The 24,527-nt window shown below is 45.9% G+C and overlaps 2 protein-coding genes and 1 non-coding gene across 3 annotated transcripts in view; 2 read left to right on the top strand and 1 right to left on the bottom strand.

Annotated features, from left to right (window-relative positions):
• The window catches only part of LOC146990099 (nuclear receptor ROR-alpha A-like), a 223,922-nt gene that overhangs the window by 153,599 nt on the left and 45,796 nt on the right, over positions 1-24,527 (bottom strand). The gene's annotated exons all lie outside the window — the stretch shown is intronic.
• Positions 1,969-2,041, top strand: trnav-uac (transfer RNA valine (anticodon UAC)). Its single transcript has one exon. It is a non-coding gene; the product is annotated as a tRNA-Val (tRNA).
• On the top strand, positions 15,518-24,286 carry LOC146990101 (uncharacterized). Its single transcript, XM_085772966.1, has 3 exons — positions 15,518-17,505; positions 17,621-17,683; positions 23,579-24,286. The coding sequence occupies exons 1-3, from the start codon at positions 17,410-17,412 to the stop codon at positions 24,284-24,286; spliced, it is 867 nt and encodes a 288-aa protein (XP_085629092.1). The 5' UTR covers positions 15,518-17,409.

Here is a 24,527-nt window from a genome sequence, read left to right as displayed (position 1 = left end):
TATTTCAAATAAAAATCATTATTTCTAACCTTATCAATGCCTTGACTATATTTTCAATTCATTTTTCAACTCATTTGATAAATAAAAGTGTGGCTTTTCACGTAAAACACAAAATTGTCTGGGCGACCCCAAACTTTTGAACGGTAGTGTATATATACAGTATATATATGTATACATATACCCATACATACATACACACACACACACACACACACACACACACACACATATATATCCAATACCAATCCAATACGTATCTGTTTACCTGTTGGTGTAACCTTAGTGTAACCCTTCACTAAGCTGTAGTGTAACCCTTCAGGTTGTATGAAACCCCTCCGCTTCGTGTCGGGATTCCATACAACCTGTCTGGGTTTATTTCTCCATAACAACCTCCGAACTATTATCCCTTACTTGTCGGTGCAAGCTATTTTTAGAATGGCGGAGCAGAGTCGTGAGCTGCTCAGAGCTACGCTACGGAGGCTAATGGGATTTCTTGGTTTCCCTCATCAAACTCATCAAATACACAATCCAACAACTCCACAACGCTCTGGTGGACAAGTTGTGACCTGCACACGTTATGAGACAGAGTTGTTTTCGAGGTAAATGCAGAGACTGCTTGCTGAAAAACTGTCCCTGAAGGCAACGCGCATCAGCGGTTTTGCATGAATTTACCTCTAAAACATTACAGTAACTGTAACTGTTCAAGGTTCGACAGGACTCATCAAAACTATCTTACAGAAACTGAGAGGGGAGAGATTTAACACCCCTGAGATTTTGTCTGCATATTTATCATGTGATAAATGAACCGTTACCATGGATACATTGTTTTCATTTCATTGTCTTTATATTTGCAGGTGAGACTGGGTTTTAGTTTCTGTTCATGTGGATCATATACAGACAACATTAACAAAGCTGTTTCTTTTTACGATGAGATGTTGGAGGTTTTTCACTCAACTGACAAGATCTGTGTGTTTGTGTGTGTGTTTGTGTGTGTGTTTGTGTGTGTGTGTGTGTGTGTGTGTGTGTGTGTGTGTGTGTGTGTGTGTGTGTAAGGCCTCAGGGGTAAACACAGCCTTGTGACAGAGCAATGTCTATGTGTGTGTGAGTGTGTGTGTGTGTGTTATCTCCACACTAACTGTTGTGTTCTTCAGACAGATGAGGTGCTAAAAGACTGCAGATACTCCAACTGTGTGTGTGTGTGTGTGTGTGTGTCTCTGTTTCCCACCAAATCTGCAACAAAGCTCTGTCAACCTGCCACTGGTTTGTCCTGTCACAGTGTTTTGTAGCAAAAAAAAAAACTTATACTAAAGATCGAAGTGCATGCTCACACACACAGCAAACCCTGAACTCAACTCTGTTCTAAAATGTTTTCTACAACTTCATCTTTGGAAGTAAACTTGTTTTATAGATTAACTCGAATGCCTCAGGATTCCAGGGTTATATAGGATCGTCCGACTGACTGAAAGAAGAGGTGCAATTTATATGTAGATTACATTTGAATTTTTATTATTTAAAGGGACAACGAGGAGTTTTGGAAAGCGAAGTGTTTTCACACTACATTTCCCATGAGCCTCCGTGCGCACCGTGAAATTCTTGGACCGGCGAAAGACGACGAAAGTGAAAACATTTGCCAAGGATGTTTTCATTAATCAAGAATGAAAGTCAGAGGTTCAAAGACGATCAGATACCGTCATAGTTCCGGCATTATTCCCATGACCAGGGCAGCGTCCGCAAAACCGAAAGTAGGGCGAGCCGACCACTAATAATAATAACAAAATAACGATAAAGACAAAACTATATATATACATTTCTATGTGCAATAACCCCCCTCTGAGGAGACTGGTCATCAACATACGCAAACTCAACAATGTAGTTTTCACACAGGGAAATATTATATTGACTCCTGTGCATAATCAGGAAATAAAAAACATATTTTACGGGAGGAAGTTAAAATGAAACAGTAAGAGTGGTTCTATAGTGTAGTGGTTATCATGTCTGCTTTACACGCAGAAGGTCCTGGGTTCAATCCCCAGTGGAACCACAATAAACATTTCACTAATGCAAGTGTATCTGTATATTATGGATTAAATCAATTGGTAGCTCCTGACAAGTCTACTGAATTAGGAAACGGAAAGGAAGCAAAAGAGCGGTTGCATTTGTATGGATTCTGGGATATATTGGGGAATAACCGTAACTGGGAGTACATCTTTGACTAATTCAACAGATCCACTCTAAATCTAAAGTCAATAATATTCTATAAGGGACCGTTCGTTATTTATGGAATGGGCCACCGGAGGAAAATGGGGGGGGGTCATGTCATAATATTCTTTGTTGAGGGGTGGGTCCACTAAAAAAAAAAGGTCAGTGAGGGGGGGGTCATTCAACATTTTGTCTGGAGGACACTGCAATGCCCGCAGAAAACAAAAACAAAACAAAAACGGGACATTTCAAAGCTGCAAGCACTGATGACAATGAGAGCAACGGCCCCCGAATCACAGCGTTATTTTATGTTGCCCTGAGTTGGTTTCGAACCCGGGTCTCCCGCACCGCAGGCGACGATGGTAACCGCTTCGCCAAGAACTCAATAAGGGTTCTGCCCGCGGCTTAGCACGTCTTTTATGGGTGAGTGAGTTTAACTTCAGTACCGTACAGAGGCTACGCTGCCTGCCTGCCTCATTGCGTAACTCTACATAGTCTGAGCAGCACGTACGTTCACGTTGCTTTTGTGAATTGTAAACAAACAGACGGCCCCTCGGTTTTAGCGTCCAGCAGTTTAGCGGCTAATTCAACTGCAGTGATGGATAACTGTACCAGAGACAACTTCATGAACTACATTTGAGGAATAAACGGCAGCTTTTACCTGACGGGAGACCGACGCCTGAGCTACGGTAGCTAACAGTTAGCTGGTTTTATGTACTTTCTCTCTCTCTCTTTCCCTCTCTTTCTTACACACACACACACACACGGTTGTCTGTCATATCTGTCGTAAACCTTGTAATAATACGTTGTTGTTGAGTACGGTTCACATTATTGTTGCTTCGGTTTGAGTGTGGATTAATTGTTAATGGCTTGTTGTGTAATGTGAGCTGGTCCAAAATCGCGATTCTGTTATTGATGAGTTGGGTTTTAGCTGATAAATGGCATGGATTGATGAGAAGGTGTTGCACACATGGTTGTCAAAATGAAATAATGTAGTGTCACGCGCTACGTGATGCGATGTCACGTACTTGATGGCTGGGGGGGGGGGGGTCATGTATCTTTTGATAAGGCTTAATGCAGGGTCATGTTAAAATTTACTGACTCCGACAGGGGGGTCATGTAAAAAAAAAAAAAAGTCCTGTGAATCCCTCCGGTGGCACTGATGATAAATAACGAACAGTCCCTAACCCAAGTGCTTTGTTTGCTGGCCAACTCACACACACATAAATGAAGAGAATCATTTCCAGTGAGAGCAGCTCTGTTAAATCCTCTAGCTGCACGACACTCTCTCCATACGAGCTGGTCGAGCTTTTTTGATTCAGCTGCGTTACCACAGGGCAGCAGTTGCACTGGCACGTTGTTTACACCAGGAATGAAGAAGAATAAATAAATAAATAAAATCATTTTGTTGTAAATTTCTCCTCTATTAAGGAAGCACATTATTTGATCAATTTTCTCTGCAGCCTAAAGAAAGCTCATTATATGTCGCTCGGGAACAAAGTCACTGTTCTTGGTTCCTTCCCACCTGCTCGTCCTGTTTGTGCATCTGCTGCTTTGGTTTTTCCGTCTTTTCAGCTTCCAAACTCTCCGGGCTTTAAAACATCAACACAGCTCTGTGTAATAAACAGGGGAAATGAATTTAACATGCACTGAATGGAGCCTCCCTGGCATCCATCTTTTCAATTTTCAGGGGGGCCGTCAGGCTGAGTTTAAGAGCTCTAAACTGGTAGATGATAAGTTAATCCTTTTATCCGTATCATTGCCGCGGGGCGACCGAAATAAACGCTGAAACAGGAGTTGGGAGAAATCTGGTGGAAGAGGAAAGTCTGAGAAGAGGAAACAGCAAAATGCAGCAGAGAAGGAATTAATGATAATGGTTTTATTTGACTTAGAGGTGAAGACAAGAATAAATGTGACTTCTGTCTAATAGATTTAACACAGGAAGACTCACTTCATCTCTGCAGTGCAGCGGAGGGGAGTGGCAGCATCACTAAGGCTGGAGGTTAAATCCACACCGGAATGAAGGTTTCACCTCAGGGAGGAAGTTGGGTTAAAGTGTCTCAATGTCACAAGTTTCACCTCCAACAAGCTGCAGTCAGAGACTAAACACCAAAAGAAAGGCGTGACGAACACTTCAAACGTCTGCAGCTGTTCTCCAGCACTGCAACACTGAACCATTCTGCACAACCTCAGAGTGGCCCTCATTTATTAAACTTGCGTACACCAAAAAAATGGGTGTACACCAAATTCACCGCAAGGATCGGCATTTATTAATCTGAGCGTGAGCGTACGGTACGCACAAATCTCACGCCAGCTCTGACCAGGTGTACGCACATTTGGAACCAGCGTAGAACATGCAGGAGCGAGTGCTGCTGCGTCAGAATGATTATTAAACCATAGTCTAATAACGCAGTGATGTGGACCACATGTTGTTGTTGTTTATATTGATAAAAAGTAGCCAAAAAAAAAAAAAGAAACGATAAAACCAAGTCCGTGTTGAAACTCGAGTTTTATTTTGGGCAACTGAGATGAATTAAAAACCACGACGTTACAGATGCTCGTTAATCAGCTGTGTAAACAGAAACAGTCAATGGCAGACAGACCTGTTATTGTAGATCACACACGCAAACTTCCTCAGTCTCTCTTTCTGCCGGACACCGGAGCCCGGGGGACATCGGGCCGGTGTTTCACATCCCTCCATCAGCCGAACCATATCATCGGTGCTGATGGTCATAAAGTCGCGTTCGCAGCAGTAATATGCCTATGATTTCTCCTCAATCACTTGTGTTTAGTAAACTGCAGGAGCATTTCATGAGGTCGCTGGGTTTCCTGACGTGGTCGGTGACACGTGCGTCTGCAGCCTCCATCCACCGGGATGACGCTTATCAATCACAAAATCTATCAATCTATCAATGTCCAGATATTTAATGTTGCCGCCCTCTCCCTGTTCAACGTGGTAATGTCGGTAAAGTCCCTCTTCTTGGCCGTCTTCCGTGTCTCCATGTCGTAAAAGGGGCAGGGCGACGCCTCTAAAGCAGGAATATATCGGGGCGTGACATTTAAATTACGCTCGTTTTCAGCCGCCGGATTTATCACCACCACGCCGGTTCTACGCCGAAATCAGCAGCGTACACACTTTTAGTAAATCACACGTGACACTTGCCGTACACTGATATTTACACCAGAATCTACACCAGATCCTGCGCAAGTTTGATAAATGAGGGCCATTGTGTGCAGTGACAATGCTATTGACTGGACGGCAACCACGGGGTCAGCCCTATAATCTCAACTGACTGACTGAATGACTGAGTGATGATATTTTAGCTGTAGTTTTCTGACTGCTCATGAGCTGCTCATGAAACAAGTTGTTTTGTATTTGACTTGTTTGTGATTTGGTGTTGCTCTGCCTGTCGCACAACAAATTGCCCCCTCGGGGGATAATAAAGTTTTCTGAACTGAACTGAACTGAACTGAGCTGTTGTGAAGAGGAGAAGCACTTCCACTACACTGAGCATCGCCTACCTTACAACAAATAGACTGTGATTATATTGTATGTCAATACTACAAAGTTCCACTGATTCTGTCCAACCGCCACTAATTAATTGGACAAACTGATTAACTGTGGACCTCTGGTCTGGCCTGACGGAAGTGTGTTGCTGCGATTAGCCTCTGATTGGCCGGAACGAGCCACCTGGCGGAAGTCCCGCCTCCGTGTTGCAGCTTTCACAGTCCGCCTGGTAAAGGGAAACATCAACAAACAACAAGTCACTGAACCATGGATCTATTAGACATCTTTATTACACGGCTCTATTGAATGCTGCTCTCTGATTGGTCCATCGCTGCGTTCTGCGATCTGTTATTTCTGAATAATGACCGTTGTCAAGTATAACAGACCGTTGCTAGGGACGCCGCTCTGATCAGCGCAGCACAGAAAAAAGAAACTATGCAGGATATTTACCTTATGTTTCATTTTTACTGTCATTAAACAGCTTCGGACTAATATTGATGTTAGATAAACGACTTGTAACTTGTTACAGGGAGAGTGGAGGCTCCTTCCACATCACTGCTGGAAAAAAAAACCTGCGATCAGAGCCTCTGACCCGGTGTCACAGCTCCCCTCTCGTCTCGGTGGCACCGCGACTCCGCCACACAAACGCACCCCGTAAACAGTAAAGTTAATCTCTTGTTTATGACAGATACGACTACACACAATACACACATCTTAACACGTGTATGGTAATCCATCCATCCACTGATTGATTATCAAAGGCTTCAAATGCACGACCGGGAGGAGGCTCAGCAAAACAGCGGCTGTGACCAGTCTTGCAGTTTCGCTAAATTATGCAATTTTAAATCGATGAAAGTCATATTTTGATTATCATTATGTTTCAAATTAATTATTTCACTGGTAAACCGTGTAATAAGCGGGATAATGTATAGTTGGTCGGTTGTTATGGAGAAATAAAACCCTCCATGTTGAATGAAACCACACAACCTGTCGGGGTTTATTTTTCGTCGTTACACCGCGGACCCAAATCCAGTTTCCAACCGGCAATAGTTTGCAAGCGCACCTGGTTGACTGGTTGAAAAAATTCCAAACGGCCGGAGCGTTTTTTTCTCAGATCGCAGAATCATAGGCGGACCAGCCAGACCCTTCTTCTCTGGAGGAGCTCTCAGCCGACAGTCCTGCCCGGTCTTGTTTTATTTGTTTGCACAGTTAAAAAAATTACACAAGTAAAAGTAACAATTATAACAATTTGAAGTGCAGGAAGAGGCGAAAACTCGAAGAGCTTATCACATGCCTCCACCTAACAATAAAATATTATATCATACTTAAGAAAACAAAATATACGGTCTTCATCTGGAGCAACACTGTGTCCTCCCCAAGGTCCTCCCACGGTAAAATGTGATGATCTCTGGGCCAAAGCAGGCCGCCGGCACCGAGCCATACCACAGAAGGACCGCGACCACTGGTGGGGCCGGTGTTCCCGACCTGCTGTGGCTGAGAGACCATCACATTCCGCGGCGAGAGGCTGTGACACGGCACGGTGCGTCTGTGTTATTGTTGTTTAGTGGCGCCCCCCCCCGATGGTGGTTTTGTGAATAGAACAACAATTGTTGTATATATTTATCTTACACGAGCCCTTTGATCCAGAAATGTGAGTGTCAGAAGAGCGACAGGCACAAACAGAGCACCTTTCATAAAAGACGCTCTATCTCCTTTTCTAGAAAAAAAGCAGGGATTTTGGTGAAACCCAGCCATGTTTAGCTTGAGTTTTCTCAGGAACAGAGGCACCTAGAAACAAACGGTCTGTGGCCATTTGAAGCAGAAAGTTTCACCTTTCAAATGAGCCACAGTATGTGTTGGTGGCAATAATATAGAATACGCTGTGGCTCTACAATAATCGTCAAAAATGAAATTGCCGGTACACTTGACTAAAACTTTGGAAAGGAGCGCGGCACTCAATGAGTTATTAAGCAATAGCATAAAACGACCAGGGCCACACTTGGCATATATTTTTTAATTTTTTTGATATTTATCGATATTGATCAATATTTTTTTTTTTCTTAGCGATTTTTTTTCTATATCGTCCAGCCCTACACCTGAAACAACTTTTTGCTTTGTTCTGCTGCCATTTCATCTGGCAATTCAATCTTCTCCTTTTGTTGGGCCCTTGAGCACTGAATGCTGAAGCATGCACTGGTTTGAGCCAGTGTTGCCAACAGGGCTGTCTGTTTTGTCTGCCTCCTACAATAAACCCGTATGTGTGTGAGAGCAGGTGTGACATCCCTTCATTCATCTGGTCCACTCTCACTTGAGCAGCAGCAGCAGCAGCAGCAGCAGCAGAGAGGCTGAATAAATCACTGCAGCGTCTCCAGACATTCAGGAGCTAAAAACAGGATGGCAGAGACGGAGAGAGGCCGGATCCTCCTCCCTGAGGAAGCTCCTGAAACCTCTGAAATATCTCTGCTGCCCTGCGAGGCTGCAGGCTGCAGAAAAATGCATCCCAAGTTTCCTCTGCTGCCACTATATGCAACAACATGCCTGCACAGGAAGATTAACTATTTAACCATTTTGTGCTTGTTCATTTAAAATTCTTCAGAGCATGTTTCCTCGTCTCCTGTGTTTTGTCCATGAGAAGATCTAAAAAAAAAAAAACATCTCAATGTCGTTTAACATCTCCTCTCTCAAGCTTTTCTCTTTAGCTCTACTGACAACAGGTTGGTGTCAGCCGATGGGTGATTCAATACAGATTTCAGGTAAGACACTCAGAGAAACCAAATCCTTCAAATGTTGGATGGTGGGTCCGAGTGGGTGGGGTTTGGTGACTTCCTTGTTGTGACATCACAAAGTCACGTAAGTCCTGACAGCTGGTTTTAAGGCTCTGAATAAAGGCTGTGTGTGTATTTCTGTGTACTGAGGCTTTGATACTTTCACAGTATTATTATAGAACATAGAGACCTGTTTTATAATCACACTACACATGGACAGCTGCCTTTATACTCTATGGAGCTTTAATAACTGTGGTAGGGCCGGCCTGAGTGAAGGATTGTAGGAGGCAGACTCATGAAGCAGGTTTCAATTATCAAAAATAGAGATTTATTTTTACAAAAAGTGCCACCAAAAATGCACAGTGAAATAAACAAAAAAGATATTTACAAAAAGTCTTAAGGAAATAACAGTTAACTCAGCTTAACTGAAAATAACTCAACTCAAAAGTGAAAACACTGTGCACTCTCCTGCACACCTGATGTCCTCTCTCTCTGACACCACACACTCAACTGACTTCCCCTGCATGCTGGGAGTCTAAGACAGAAATCCACCTGGACTCAACCAAGCCGCAGGGAAGACTCACATTTCTCCTGAAACAGGTAAGCACACACACTATTAATCTTCACTTCATCACAATGGGATTTTATATAATCTTATCACACACACATCTGTGCTACAATACATTATAGAATATCAAACCGTACACATTTAACACTCACACACACATATCTCCATCCCCCCATAGATGGTTTACCCGATGACCTCACTGATGATGTCAAACAGGATATAAACCAGGAAGTACTGCACCTTTCCTCCTTTTGCCCCTGGACCACATGGTGAGTATAAAACAAAGAAACCAATAATGTATCTGTAAAAGTTACTTAATTGCACATAAACTAAACTGAATCAATAAATGTATTTAACTTAACCTTACTTGTCTGTGTTTTGATTTATCTGGACATGTTGATGTAAATGATCTGTACTTAATATACTGCAAACTCAAACCAAACCCGGGATAGGATGTGTCTGCATAATATTGTACTGGATAAACAAACTAAACAAGCAAGATATCTCAAATAGAAATGAAATGTAAAGGGACAAATGGTGTGGCCTCACCCACTTTCCATATCTACCTTTCGACTGTATGGAGCTTTAATATTTAAGAATTTGTTGGGTGGCTTTTGTGTTTGTCAACCAGTCCAGCACCAATGCAGAAAGCGCTGAATCCTGAAATACACACTATGGTTTTTCTCGTTAATTACACACACATGCACACCTCTGCACTGTTTCCCTGTTGAATTAACTACACAGATTGATGCTCTTGCCCTAAAAACAGTATTGTTATCCAGTGATCAATAGCATGATGGTATGTGGGCTGGGGGTGTTTGAGGGTGCTGTCATTAATATCTCCCCAGTCTCGGGCCATGTCCAGACCGAAGCAGAGCAGCGGCACAAGCTCCAACACATCTTTATCTTCATCAACCACGCCGCAGCTCGCCAGGCCAGATGAGAATCCATCATGGCTATTATTACCTGAGGCTCTGCACTGCATCTATCATACACACACATACATGCACACATACTGTACACACATATAATGCAAGTATTTTATCTTTGTCTCTTTTGCACACTACACTGTTCTTGCTCTCTCACTTTCCCATGTACACACACATGCACACGGAGCCTGTCTGTCAGGTTGTATTCTCTGTCCTCCGCGCTGACGTTGTGTAACACTGGAACATGAGTCTGTTGTGATTTTAACCGTACGAGCTCCTGCAGCTGTGGCCACTGATGTGGACGTCCTGATGCGGCAGGAGGTCCCACACAGTCTGATTAACTCCCACTCCGCTCCTCTTCCTCGGCTCAGGATGAAGCCGGGCCTGCAGGAGGCACCGAGGCCGGCTAATGAACCAACGGGCTGTTTGTTCTGCCGCGGCAGGAGGTAGATGATGGAGACTGCGGGAGCCTTGGCAAACATAAGAGGAGGCCAGTGTTAGTTGAGGACTCAGTTATTTAACACAGGCTAAACACAGAGAGGAGGAGTAGAACCAGACTGGAAACACTGAATCACAGCAACATCTCACCTTTACCTCAGACTCTGAGAAATGAGGCCAAGAGCCTCCAACAGTTTCTCTGCAGGAGCAGGAAACTGATGCTGCCGCTCCACAAACTCTACACAACCACAACATGCAGTGTTTCCCATACTGTACATAGACCAATGTGTGGTGCAGCGCCACAGAATCAAGACCAAGCGCCACAAATTGATTCCGTTTTCTTTTCCTTTCAGCGCAATATCGTTCCATTCATTCATCTCTGCATAGCGCTCTTTCTCTTTTATTGCCGTTCACAGACACAAACAGGGGCGATCAAATAAAAGACACTGGTAGGAGGGACTTGTCGCGAATATTGATTGACATCTACAGTAGCCAAATGTGTAGAATGTACGTCAAGCACCACCTGTGGGACTGTCAGTAACCAAGATCTTATTAACAATGCAAACAGCCTGCTCGTTGTGCAGGAATTCACTCCCCCACCCTTACTTCCCGTGCCGACCTCACAGATGAGTCAGGTGGGGATTAAACGGAGAAGGATGATGATATCGATGAAAATGTTTCTGGAGTGAGACTGTATATGTTCGAGCCAATAACTGTAGGTATTGGCAGTGAAGCTGGCAGTAGAGAGACACAAAGGCTTTCGAGAAACTGATTTTATTGGATACAAAATTAGAATTGTCCATGCGCGCAGGATGACTCATCACACATCTGAATTTGTTTCACAGGAAAAGAAAATACATCAATTTTGATGTAAAAATACTCGCATGATATTTTTCTGGCATTTTGGTTTATATAGAAAGATATCGTATTATGGGGTGTCGCGTGGTGTAGTGGTTAGAGCGGGCGCCCCATGTAGAGGCTACAGTCCTCACCGCAGGCGTCCCCGGTTCAAATCCTGCGTCGGGCAGACCTTTCCTGCATGTCATTCCCCCTCTCTCTACCTCCCCCTTTCCTGTCTGTCTCTACTGTGTTATCAAATTTTTAAAAAGGCGAAAAAGCCAAAAAATATACTTAAAAAAAAAAAAATCTGAATATACTACCCATGAATATATTTGTATAAGTGTATAATCGCTATAAAATAAAATTAGTTTGGTGTTCGTAGCCTTAGCAATGGTCTTGTTTTAGAGAGTGTCGCCATCTTGCGCCACCATGTTTGTACAGCAGCCCGAATGTAAAATCCAGCCAGCCAGAGAGCGTGTTTCGCGAGTTTAACGCGCATAAATAAACCAACGAAGAAGGGGGCAGAAGGAAGGAAGAAGGAGGAGGGAGTGGAGAGTAGAGAAAAGTGAGAAGTTTTTGAGTTATGAACCTGAAAGTTTGCGAATGGATCATCAGCGCGCAAGTTTTTTTGTCCTCGGAGACTACTGTCCCTTTCTGACGGGAGGGTTGAGCGTGAGTGAGTGTTGCAATCTAGAATCTGAACACTAGATGTCACCGTTTTAACAACTGGGTCTTATGTAATGGGGCTTTGTTTACACAAACAAATAAAGACCAGCCCCAAACACAGGCCGGGTCAAAAAAGAAAAAAAATCTGTCACCCGGGACAAACTGACAGGGATCTGATCAGAAAGTCTTTCAAGGTTATGGACTGTCTGTGAAGACTGACCTTATCCTCTGCTTCAGAGAGGGACAGCCTTGCATCACCGGACGGCAGGTCTCCGGAGCCTGGTCGTGACCAGAGATGGACCACGCGCATGCTGTGGATATGCTCTGATTGACTTGAATGGGAGTAAAATGCTACAGCGTGCGCAACAGAGACGGAGACCCCTCCGACAGCGCAGTGAGCAGAACAGGTGCCAAGCAGCACGTGAGGAAGATGATGATGAGCTACTAAACTGTGAGCTTGGTCGCTGATGTGTAAAAATTAATGGAGGGAATAGAAATAAAGGCCCTGTCTCAAATAAAAGCCTACATCCGATAAAGTCCGGGTATCCTGAGCAGTTGTTACTATTTGAGGAAACAAGGTACATGAACAATTAGCATGTGGATAGAGCAGGGGTGTCAAACTCATTTTAGTTCAGGGGTCACATACAGTGCAATTCGATTTAATGGAAGAGCAAAATAATGAGAGCTTAAAGTTTTTTCCTTTTTTTTAGTGCAAAGAAGTACAGGTATAAGATGTTTACAGTTAATACAGTAACTATTCTTTTACAAAACATTTTTAACAACCTGGAATTTCTTGAGAAAAATACATGCAGTTGCAACAATATTATGCCTCTTCTGTCTTCTTTGTAATTTTCACACTTTGCAAAACATATCCTGCGGGCCGGTTTTGGCCCACGGGCCACACACGTGAACCATCCATCCATCCATCCATCCATCCAAATAACTGTTGCTCCTCTACGTTTTTCACGGTTCGCGAGTACAGAATCAGAGACAGAGATCATTGCTCCATCTCGTGGTGGTCATGGATACATGGTTACATCCCATTTTTCTCTGACAATCACAGAAAATATGAACTGAATATGAAATTTGTGATAACTGCTGTGACAGACAGTTGGGCGACTGGAAAACAACATGGCTGTGACTCTGACTGGTACAGGTGCAGAGGAACACAGATCAATGTAAGTTTATGTTTGAAGTCTTTCTGCTGTTGGTTCATGGCCTGAACTCAGACTTTTACAAAGACTGGAGGCTTCAGGTTGATTTGGCATCTCGAGCTCACATTTTACAACAATTCCAAGGCACATGGCAAGACGTCTACTACAAGACACAGCCCAGCATGCTGCCCCGTACAGACTAGACAGACACATCTCCTACTGCTGCACACAGTTGGTCAAAGTGTTTGAAGCAGATTTGGGGAAAACTCAAAAACTTATTTGGGGAAAACTCAGTATGGAAAAAAATATGTTTTTACGCAAATTGTGTGAATTTCCAGGAATTTCTATATGTAAACCTGCACCTCTGCAACTTTGAACTACAGATGTTACTGGTTCAAAATTGCGCGGTTTGTCCTGCACTGCAGGATCGCGTGAACGCGTGTCTTTTCACCACAACTGTTTTCCTCTAGGTGGCAGCACCGTACTAAATACTGCTCAGACATTTTGGGGACAATGCTGACAGTCACACAATGTAGCCGCGATTAGGAGTGGCGCTGTTCATGATACAGAATACAAGAGGATGAAAGGAGAACTAGCTGCAGACAGTAAATAATATAGTAGCCTAGTTTTTCAATGACAAAATGTAACGACGGCAGCTACAGTAGACTATAGCCCACGTCTCACTCTCTTTTTTCGGTCATCTGTCTCGTCATCTCCAAAATGTGTATTTAAAATGAGCCAACTACAGTACTGTGCAGTAGTGCCGCTGATTTCTCACACCGCACCTTGTTTGAGAGTGCAGCTGGATGATTTCTTGTGAATGAACGGGTCTGTGTCACTTTGGGGCTGGGCGATAAAACATAGGATAAATAACTTTCCCTCGATAGAAGACGCGGCCGATACAAAGTCGATAGGTTTCATTCATCCATTTTTTGACAGACAACACAAACAGCCAGTGATAATGAGAGTGGTGACACCGTCAGCCATGCAGCCGGCCTGGACTTTTTATTTTTAATTATGAAGGATCATCTGCGCAAGGCAAAGATGATAGCATCAACAAAACACGGCGTAACACACGCGGCTGTATGTGACAGGCTTTTATTTAATTCAGAACAAACCGCTTAGCAAAAATGGAAAATATAGTAATTAATTGATCTGTTGTTTGGCCACTGTTTGAAAATAACCCGAATTATGAGCAAATAATCTGATCCAGAGCAGCAGTCATAATCAGACTTCTTCTAAATAAACCTAAACATTAAATAACTGGGTCAGGTCGGACCATGGGTTTTTTTTTTCTCTTCTTCTTCACAGGAGAAAATGAGGTGCGCTGCGCTCACGGACGCGTTGATGTTTTGTGAACTGGTCTGGTTTTTAGCTGCTCAATCTCATTGTTTCAAAGAAAAGGGATTGATTTTTATAACGAAATGAAACAAAGACAATATTATATTGATACATTGTTGTAAAAAAAATCCAAAAGAAACGAAAATGAACCAAAGAAAATAACTTTCACACACAAATTAAAACAGTGCGATTGGTTGAAAGCTGATAATTAGCCATGTGCTTATAAGCTGATTGGCCGAAACCAAGAACAAAGCCGCGTGAATGGCCAATCGCCATGTGTTAACGGCCGACATGTAAATCAGCTGTTTCGTTGGGCGTTATATGAATACAGATGTTAATGTGTCTCATAAGGTACTTTGCACATAGGCTACTTTCTGTAACTGGAAGAAAAACAGCCAGCTGGAAGAATGTGTTGCCTAAATCTTTTACTGTGTGGGAGATCTCCACCAACGTAGCACGTTTCACAGACTCCAGCACCTTGGACAATGCTGCGGGGGGAGGGAGGGGGGCTGTCGGGGTGGAGGTGCTGAAATGGAGAGCTGTCCCCCACAAGGTGCTAAAGTGAGGGAGAGGAGTGGAGAGACTGGCCGTCCTAAGAAACGCCGGTTGATTTGAGCGATTTAAGCAAAGCAAAGCCTGCTTTTATTTGGTTTTATTATATGCTTGTGTTTTTTCTCTATTTTTGCCTGTTTTCACTCTGCACCTGCCCTAATGTGTGTCTCTAGTAAATGAATATTTCCCACAATAAAATGAGTCTTTAGAACAAAGAACTGATTTTTTTCTCTAGCTTTATAGAGCTTTATAGGCTATAATAACCTTGCTTACTGCTTTTTGAATCACTTGACAAAATAAGATGCCTCGAGCAAACTTGGATATGAAAACATTTTATTGAAGAAGAAAAAACACACACACATTGTAGCATCAAGTACTGTAGGCTACTGTAGGCTACAGTAGGGTGAGGATAGGACCCTCAGATGATCTTCTCGGAGTTCGCAAGAACTCGTTGATCTTATCTATGCATTCTTTCAAGTCCTTTCTGTCCATGCCTGGAAACTCCGTTCTCAGTGACTGCACTACAAAGTTCTTCACATTTTGTGGCAGTTCATGACAGGATATCGATTACGGTCACATGCCAGTCGCTCCTCCCTTCAGTTCTATAACTTTCTCAATGACACTGTCCAGATGATCGATGTACTTATTACAGACGCTGATGGTCAGCTTCTCCATCCAAAATGTCTGGATCGCTGCTTCCAACTCCTCCCTGTTAGTTGGTTTCGCCTCAGAGCGGATGTAGTGCTTCATCGAAGCCCAGACCAGCTCTATCGGGTTTAGATCTGGTGACCTAAACAGAAGAATATGATAGATTAGCACTTATTTCCTGCTATTAATTTATCCCAATTATAAATGCATCATTATTAATGCAGGTAATCACGCCAAATGTATGACTAACTTACTCTGCTGGTGTTGGCACCCAGTTGATTCCCTCTGTCTTCATACAGGCTCTGACACTGGTTGCAGTGTGTTTGGGATCATTGTCTGGTGGAGGGAAAATAAAGAAAACATTAGATTTCACCAACTAAATCATCATTACATTGCCTTTATTGTAGCCTAAGAATGTTAAGGATGGTTTTAAAAAAGTGTTAAGATGATACCTTGGAAGAATCGATGTGTGCGCATCGGATACCGCTCTCTGAGGTATGGACCAGCAACTTTTCGAATGATTTCCTCTTGGTAAAAGTGTCGGTCCATAATGCCTGTGGGTGACATAACGGGCTTAACTTCAACATTTTTTTATTTATTTATTTTAACTCTGTTTCAGACTAAATTGTTAGGTAGGTCTATATATATTCAAACTACGTTTTTTCCCCACTCACCGTCGAAAATGAGAAGCGGGCAAGGGCCACAGCGTGAAATTCCACCCCAGACATGAAGCTTGAGGGGGTGTTTAGCTTTAGGCTTTGGCGTCCCTGTAAAGTTGCTCCTCCTCCAGCACTTCAAGGCAAAACGCTCAAGGGCCACAGTCGACTCGTCGGTGAAGAGGACATCGTCGAATTTCTCCCCAGCAGCTTTCCATTTCTCAGCCTGGAGTAGACGTGCTTCTTTGTTTTTGTCCCTCGTCATAGGAACAAATCTGCAGAATATGTAGAAATTAGGTTTAAGCGAGCAGTTCATTACTAATAAATGTAACATAATTTCAAATTTCAATGCAAGATGCAAAAGAGCCTAATGTTTTACCTTGACTTCCCATAGTTCCAGCCAAGCTGATGCAACGCCTTCCGCACCGACCATAAACTGATGTTTATGTTGTGGTCACGCAAAAGAATCTCTTTCAATTTTCTTGCAGGTAACTCGTCGTTTGCTTTCAGGATGGCATCTAGTCTTTCCACCACCTGACTGATAGAGAGACATTGTTAGGGTAATAATAATAACAACAACAACAACAATAACAATAACAATAACAATAACAATAATGATAATGAAAAAACTATATTGGCAATACCTTGTCAGTTTACGTGGTTTACAGACTCTTTTCTCCACAGTTGCATGCAGGAAATGATGCTGAATTGTGCGCAGGGAGGCTGAGACTCCGGCGGACTTGAGATGTGCAGCGATGGCTCGTGCAGTCCAGCCTTTCCTCCGCAGAGTCTTGATGAGTTCACTCGTTTTTGCGTCGATCATAGCCATCTCTGAGTAAATCGAAGTCCAACTCAATGAAGACTAACCAAATGTAGTCCATGTAGGCTACAACAATTTATTCTTGCTGAGTGGGCGTTGATTAGGATGCCCCTCCCAAGGGGCGTGTCTGGTCTAAAATGATTTTTTTTCTTTAACTGTGGGTCTCACATTCGCCTAATGGGCGTGGCTACCCTACTGTAACTCTGCTGCCTTGTTCAATCACGTCCTCAGTTCTGTACCATATGGGCTATATGGCCCCCTGCTGATTACTCGACTCGACTCGACCTACTGATTACTTTAGCTGACCGAATTCAACTGCTTCAAGATGAAGAGCGCACGTTTCTACGGAGCATCCAAGGTCAGCAAGGCTCTCTTTCCCCGAGATGAGAACTCACCACCTGCTGCACAGGGGCGCAAAAAGGTATTTTTTCCCATTACATTTACGAGCGAGAATCAAACATTTGTCAACCTAATGGAAGAGATCAACGTTTTTAATTTTCAGTCTCTAATTTCTTTGCTATTTTTCCTTGTTACAGGTTGCAGCAAAAACCGCACAATCGTCTGCCCCGCCAGCAAAGCGTCTCATCCAAAAAAAAGCGGTAAGTGTCATAGGCCTAGACTACACTTTATACCGTATACTGTATACTACTCTATCTCCCTTGTTTATTATACCGTAAACCATGACTCATTACTTGTTTGTTTTTCAAACCACAGTGTTACATTGTCCCCCTCTGCTGGCCTGGCAGTAATCTCTCCTGTGCTCTCTTTTCCCATCCAGGTGTGTGATTGCTGCGGGGCGTATATAAGGGCGGAGGTTCTGCGCGCTCTCGCTCTCTCTCCTCCCTCTCCGGTCCTGCGCTCCACCACTCGACCACGCTTCCTCTCGTGGGTCCGGGAGCGTGGTGCTCGCGGCTGGCTGGCAGACCTTTTGATTCGGTTTTTGTTTCTGTTCAGGGTTTAGGTTCCGGCTCTGTTGGGGATAGGGAAGAAGGTCGGTGCCTGGTCCGACGGCCCTGTGTGGGTTGGCTGCGGTGGCCGTCCTTTCCTTTTTCCTTTTGTTTCAGTTTGCCTGCCAGTCCAGCCGCCTCCGTTGCTCAGCTTGTTTTATCCCTCCTGCTTGTAACAATAAACCTTTTTACGTGCATTTGTAACTCCTGTCTCCACACTTATGTTGCCTCCCGTGTATATACATAGTGGTCGTTTGGGGTCGTAACATAAATTGGGGGCTCGTCGCTTTGATCTTTCGGGATTGGTTTAGTGAAGTGCTGTGATTGCACTAGGAAGTGTGTGGAGAAGTATCAGCTGTGGCTGTAGGGATGGAGTTTAACTTACGGGAGTTTGTGGCCGATCCGTCATGGGAGGCGGTCTGGTGTTGCACGAAGGATAATTTGTTTTTGATTGCTGACCACTATGGTGTGGAAGTGAGCAAGCAGGCTAAGAAGGCCGCGCTGTTGCAGGAGGTGAGTGCAGCGCTGATTGGCGGAAAGGTTCTGCCTGCTGTGCAAAGGGCTCCTGGGCAGGCGCGTCAGTCTGCGGCTGAGTCGGTGAGACTTAAGGAGCTGGATGTTGAGTTGCAGCGTTTATCCACCAGGGAGAGGGAGGTGCAGCTCATGAACGAGCTCGAGATGAGGAAACTCAAGGTTCGTATGAAGGAGTTGGAGTTGGGGTCAATTGTGAGACCAGCAGAGTTTGATGTCGCAAAATACATTCGTTTGGTGCCTCCGTTTAATGAGGATGATGTGGACAAATACTTTGTGCTGTTTGAACGGGTCGCTACAACGTTAAAGTGGCCGAGAAATGTGTGGACATTGATGTTACAGTGCGTCTTGGTGGGGAAAGCGCAGCAGGTGTGCTCGTTGCTTCCCCCGGAGGATAGTGGGGACTTTGATAAAGTGAAAGTGGCGGTGCTTCGGGCTTATGAGCTGGTTCCGGAGGCGTACCGGCAGAGGTTCAGGAGGCTGAGGAAGCAAGGTGGCCAGACTTTCGTTGAGTTTGTCCGTGAAAAAGAAGCCCTGTTTGACCGTTGGTGTTCTTCCAGCGGGGTGACTGAATTCAATGAGTTGAAGCAGTTGGTGCTGATGGAGGATTTTAAAAACTGCCTCCCTGAAGTAGTGGCCACATATTTAAATGAGCACAAAGCTAACGATGTGTTTAAAGCGGCAGTGTTGGTGGAAGAGTATACATTGACTCATAAGCCTGTGTTTGTGGATCGTCCCTTTAATAAACCTGTTGGGGGTTTGAACCGTGGGAGTTTTGAGGGCGGTCGGGTTTCATTGGGGGTCTCGGAAGGTGAGAGGAAACCTGCCTCGTTTAATAGGCCTGCCTTTAAACCTGATAGAGGCGGCCCGTTTGTTAAAGAGGGTGTGAAATGTTTCTACTGTAAAGAAAGGGGGCATATTGTGGCTGATTGCCCCGTGTTGGGAAGAGGAAATGTGAAGCCTGTGTCTTTGGTCAACTCGTTGGAGAAGCCTTTGGACGTGCCTGTGGTGTCTGCTGGCCTTGCTGATTTTGCTCCGTTCATTATGGATGGCTGGGTTTCGTTGTCTGGTGGCGGCCGTGAGGTCCCGGTTAAAATACTGCGTGACACTGCTGCCTCTCAGTCGTTTATTCTGGAGGGAGTGTTGCCGCTGGGTCAGCTGTCAGCGCTGGGCTCAGATGTGCCAGTGGTGGGTTTTGGCATGGAGGACTTAGATGTGCCTCTGCACAGGGTTCATCTCCGGTCAGACCTGCTGTCAGGCGAGGTAACTGTGGGGGTGCGCCCTGCGTTTCCAGTGCAGGGGGTGGCGTTCTTGATGGGGAACGATCTGGCCGGGGGTAAAGTGCTGGTTACCCCGGAGGTGACGCCAGTCCCTGTTAGTCAGTCCTCAGACGAGTTGGCGCGCAAGTTTCCCACTGTGTTTGCTGCCTGTGCTGTCACCCGGTCCAGGTACAAGAGAAGTGAGGAGGAGGTTGATCTGAGTGACAGTTTCCTCTGTGTTAATGATGACCTGTCTCCGTCTGAGGGGGTCACCGAGGCCGGTGTCTCTCCGGAGCTGAAGGACTTGACTCTGTCTCGGGAACAGTTGGGCCGGAGCCAGAAGGCGGACGTGTCACTGTCCTCGCTGTTTGAAGCCGCCGTGGCAGCGGAGTCGGTGGACTCTCTGTCCACGGGTTTCTTTGTGAAGGATGGTGTGTTGATGCGTAAGTTTACGCCGCCGAAAGTGTCTCCGGCCGATGACTGGTGTGTTTCGACTCAGGTTGTTGTGCCCCGCCCGTACCGGTCTGAGATTTTGAGTCTGGCTCATGAGAATCCTCTTTCTGGTCATTTAGGAGTGAGAAAGACCTACGACCGCATTCTGCGTAACTTCTTTTGGCCTGGGTTGAAGGGTGATGTGGCGCGTTTTTGTAAGTCCTGTCATACGTGTCAGGTGGCTGGGAAGCCGAACCAAGTCATTCCGCCGGCTCCCCTGTACCCGATACCTGTGATTTGTGAGCCATTTGAAAGAGTGTTGGTTGACTGTGTGGGTCCGCTGCCCCGTACGAAATCCGGCAACAAGTTTCTGCTGACAGTGATGTGTGCGTCAACTCCTTTTCCCGAGGTGTTCCCTCTGCGGAAGATTACTGCTCCTGTGGTTGTGAGAGCGTTGACCAAGTTTTTCTCACTGTTTGGGTTGCCTAAAGTGGTGCAGACGGACCAGGGCTCTAACTTCATGTCTCGTCTGTTCGCGCAGGTCCTGAAGCAGCTCCAGATTAAACACTCGTGTTCCAGTGCGTATCACCCTGAGAGTCAAGGTGCTCTTGAACGCTTTCACCAGACGCTGAAGAGCATGCTGCGCACTTACTGTCTGGATTTTCAGAAAGAGTGGGACGAGGGGGTGCATTTGCAGCTGTTTGCGATCAGGGAGGTGGTTCAGGAGTCCCTGGGGTTTAGTCCGGCTGAGCTGGTGTTTGGTCACGCGGTGCGTGGGCCGTTGAAGCTGTTACGAGAGAAGTGGCTGGATGAGAGCACTGAGGAAAATCTGCTTGACTATGTGTGTGACTTTCGTACGAGACTGCGCCGGGCTTGTGAGATTGCCAGGGGGAACTTGGAGTCTGCTCAAGCTAAAATGAAGTGTTGGTTTGATAAAAATGCTAAAAACAGAGTGTTTCGTCCTGATGACAGGGTCCTGGTGTTGTTGCCGCTTCCTGGATGTAGCCTGCAGGCTCGGTACAGTGGTCCCTACCTGATCAAAGAAAAGGTGGGTGACAGAGATTACATTGTTGCTACTCCAGATCGGCGGCGCAAGCGCCGCCTTTGTCACGTTAACATGCTGAAACTTTATTGTGAGAGAGAAGAGGTGCAGGTACCTGAGACTGACAGGTCTCCCGAGTCGCTGTCCGGTGCTGAAGCTGTGTCGCCGCGCGTCAGCCTGGTGACAGGCGCGACGGGTGGGGAGCTCTCCAGTGCTGAAACTGACAGCTCGCTGTCAGTGGCGTTGACGGAGGGGAAGCTGTCAAACTCTGCGGTGCTGGCGGAGCTGCCTGCCCGATTGTCTCACCTCACAGAGACGCAGTGTGCTGATGTGGTTGCTTTGATAGGTTCGTATAGTGAGTTGTTCACTGATGTTCCTTCTCAGACTCACCTGATAGCTCACGACATTGACGTGGAGGGTTCCGGTCCTATTAAACAGCATCCGTACCGGGCCAGTCCTGAGAAGCGTGCGCGTCTGAAAAAGCAGGTGAGCTATATGTTGCAGCACGGTATTGCTGAGCCTAGTTGTAGTGCGTGGAGCTCTCCGTGTTTGCTTGTTGTTAAGGCAAATGGTGATGATCGTTTCTGTACAGATTTCAGGAAAGTAAACAGTGTGACGAAGCCTGACTGTTACCCGCTTCCACGCATGGAGGATTGCGTTGATCGTGTGGGGGGGGCCCGGTTCGTGACCAAGCTGGACCTGCTGAAGGGGTATTGGCAGGTGCCGCTAACTGAGCGTGCTAAAGAGATCTCTGCCTTTGTGACCCCTGATGACTTTCTCCAATACAGGGTCATGGCGTTTGGGATGCGGAACGCGCCCTCCACGTTCCAGCGCTTGATGAACGTCACTTTGTCTGGTCTGTCGTGTTGTGAAGCGTATCTTGATGATCTGGTTGTGTGCTCGGAGTCGTGGGCTGAACATGTGGAACATTTGGAGAGTGTGTTTTCTCGTCTGAAGGGGGCTGGGTTGACCGTCAACCTGACGAAATGTGAGTTCGCGCAGGCGAAGGTCACATACTTGGGAAAGGTGGTGGGGGGAGGACAGGTCCGTCCTGTCCATGCTAAGGTGGAGAGTATTGTGAACTTTCCGGCTCCAACTAACCGCACTGAGCTGCGCCGTTACCTGGCAATGGTGGGTTATTACCGGGGGTTCTGTAAGAATTTTTCATCTGTTGCCTCTCCCCTAACTGATTTGTTGAGTCCTAAGGTCAGCTTTACGTGGACCGAGGCCTGCCAGACGGCGTTTCAACACACTAAAAGTTTGCTTTCTAATGCTCCTGTCCTTTCAGCACTGCGCTTCGACTGTCCTTTTAAGCTGGCTGTGGATGCCAGTGACACCGGGGTGGGCGGCGTGCTCTTGCAGGAGGGTCCTGATGGCGTGGACCATCCCGCGTCGTTCTTCTCAAAGAAGCTGGACTGCCATCAAAAGTGGTATTCCACCATCGAAAAAGAGACCCTGGCTCTCGTGTTGGCGCTCGAGCATTTCGAGGTCTATGTTGGTTCGACGTGCTGGCCACTTACTGTATTTATGGATCACAATCCGCTCGTTTTTTTGAGTAGGATGCGCAACAAGAATCGCCGCTTAATGTGCTGGAGTTTGCGCCTCCAAGCTTTCAATATTGATATCAAACATGTGCGGGGTCGCGACAATGTGTTGGCCGACGCGTTGTCACGCCAATGACTTTGATTGACTGAACCATAGCTATTGTGTTGCTGCATTATTATTATTGTTGTTAATGTTGTGATCTTGGTCATGGTTCAGTGACTTATGGTGGGGGTGTTACATTGTCCCCCTCTGCTGGCCTGGCAGTAATCTCTCCTGTGCTCTCTTTTCCCATCCAGGTGTGTGATTGCTGCGGGGCGTATATAAGGGCGGAGGTTCTGCGCGCTCTCGCTCTCTCTCCTCCCTCTCCGGTCCTGCGCTCCACCACTCGACCACGCTTCCTCTCGTGGGTCCGGGAGCGTGGTGCTCGCGGCTGGCTGGCAGACCTTTTGATTCGGTTTTTGTTTCTGTTCAGGGTTTAGGTTCCGGCTCTGTTGGGGATAGGGAAGAAGGTCGGTGCCTGGTCCGACGGCCCTGTGTGGGTTGGCTGCGGTGGCCGTCCTTTCCTTTTTCCTTTTGTTTCAGTTTGCCTGCCAGTCCAGCCGCCTCCGTTGCTCAGCTTGTTTTATCCCTCCTGCTTGTAACAATAAACCTTTTTACGTGCATTTGTAACTCCTGTCTCCACACTTATGTTGCCTCCCGTGTATATACATAGTGGTCGTTTGGGGTCGTAACACACAGGCAGAGGTTTCTCGTTTGGTGGCTCCTCGTGTTCCTGGTGATGTTGCTCTGAATATGCTCCTGGACCACAGAACGCAGCAGCTGCAGCGCGAGAAAGAGGAAAAAGGCAAGCTTCTGGCAGAAAAAGAGACCCTGCTCGCAAAAATTACCCGGATGGAGGATGAACTGGCAACCCTGAGGCAGGAAAATCAAAACCTCAGAGAGAGCGGGAACTCCGAAGGAAGAGGGCAGGCTTTCATAGAGGAGATCCGAGCTGGGATCGGACAACTGCGAGATGCTTTCCGCGAGCAGCGAACTCGCATCCCGGTTACGCCCCTTACCCCCGTCAGGCCGATCCCACGACACACATCGACTCCTGATCTTTCCTCGTCGCAAGCCTTGATGTCTCCGCTGGTTCTATCTTCAACCTCGGACAGCATTAACATCTCTCACCAACACCCCGATGTAAGCTTGAGGCATGTCGGACCTGAAGACCATGCTCGAGTCCGTCACCAGAGCCACGGCCAGGTGGGACGTTTTGGGTGCCTACTGTTCCGGAGAGTCATTTCAGAGGACAATTACCAAGCCTGGGCCAAAACGACAAACTGGGACGGATCCAGGGGGAAGCATGAACTGCCACAAAATGTGAAGAACTTTGTAGTGCAGTCACTGAGAACGGAGTTTCCAGGCATGGACAGAAAGTGCAAAGTACCTTATGAGACACATTAACATCTGTATTCATATAACGCCCAACGAAACAGCTGATTTACATGTCCCCAACCACCTGCTGTGACTGCGTGACTTACGGTGAGCGTGTTACGTCATTTCCTGCCTGTACCTGCTGCACTGTTGCTGTGTTGTGTTAGACTTTCTCAATCCTCCGTCTAGTGTTCTGCTAATTTGATCACTTTAAGCACCAGTGTGCACCACGTTTTGCTACATTACACAACTTTCTGTCACTTAAGTCCTT

The sequence above is a fragment of the Trachurus japonicus genome, chromosome 3, assembly GCF_045865225.1.
Source record: "Trachurus japonicus isolate A0001 chromosome 3, Traja_1.0".
Taxonomy (NCBI): Eukaryota; Metazoa; Chordata; class Actinopteri; order Carangiformes; family Carangidae; genus Trachurus; species Trachurus japonicus.
The sequence above is the reverse complement of the archived record's forward strand: the minus strand, read 5'-3'. Positions and strand labels throughout refer to the sequence as shown.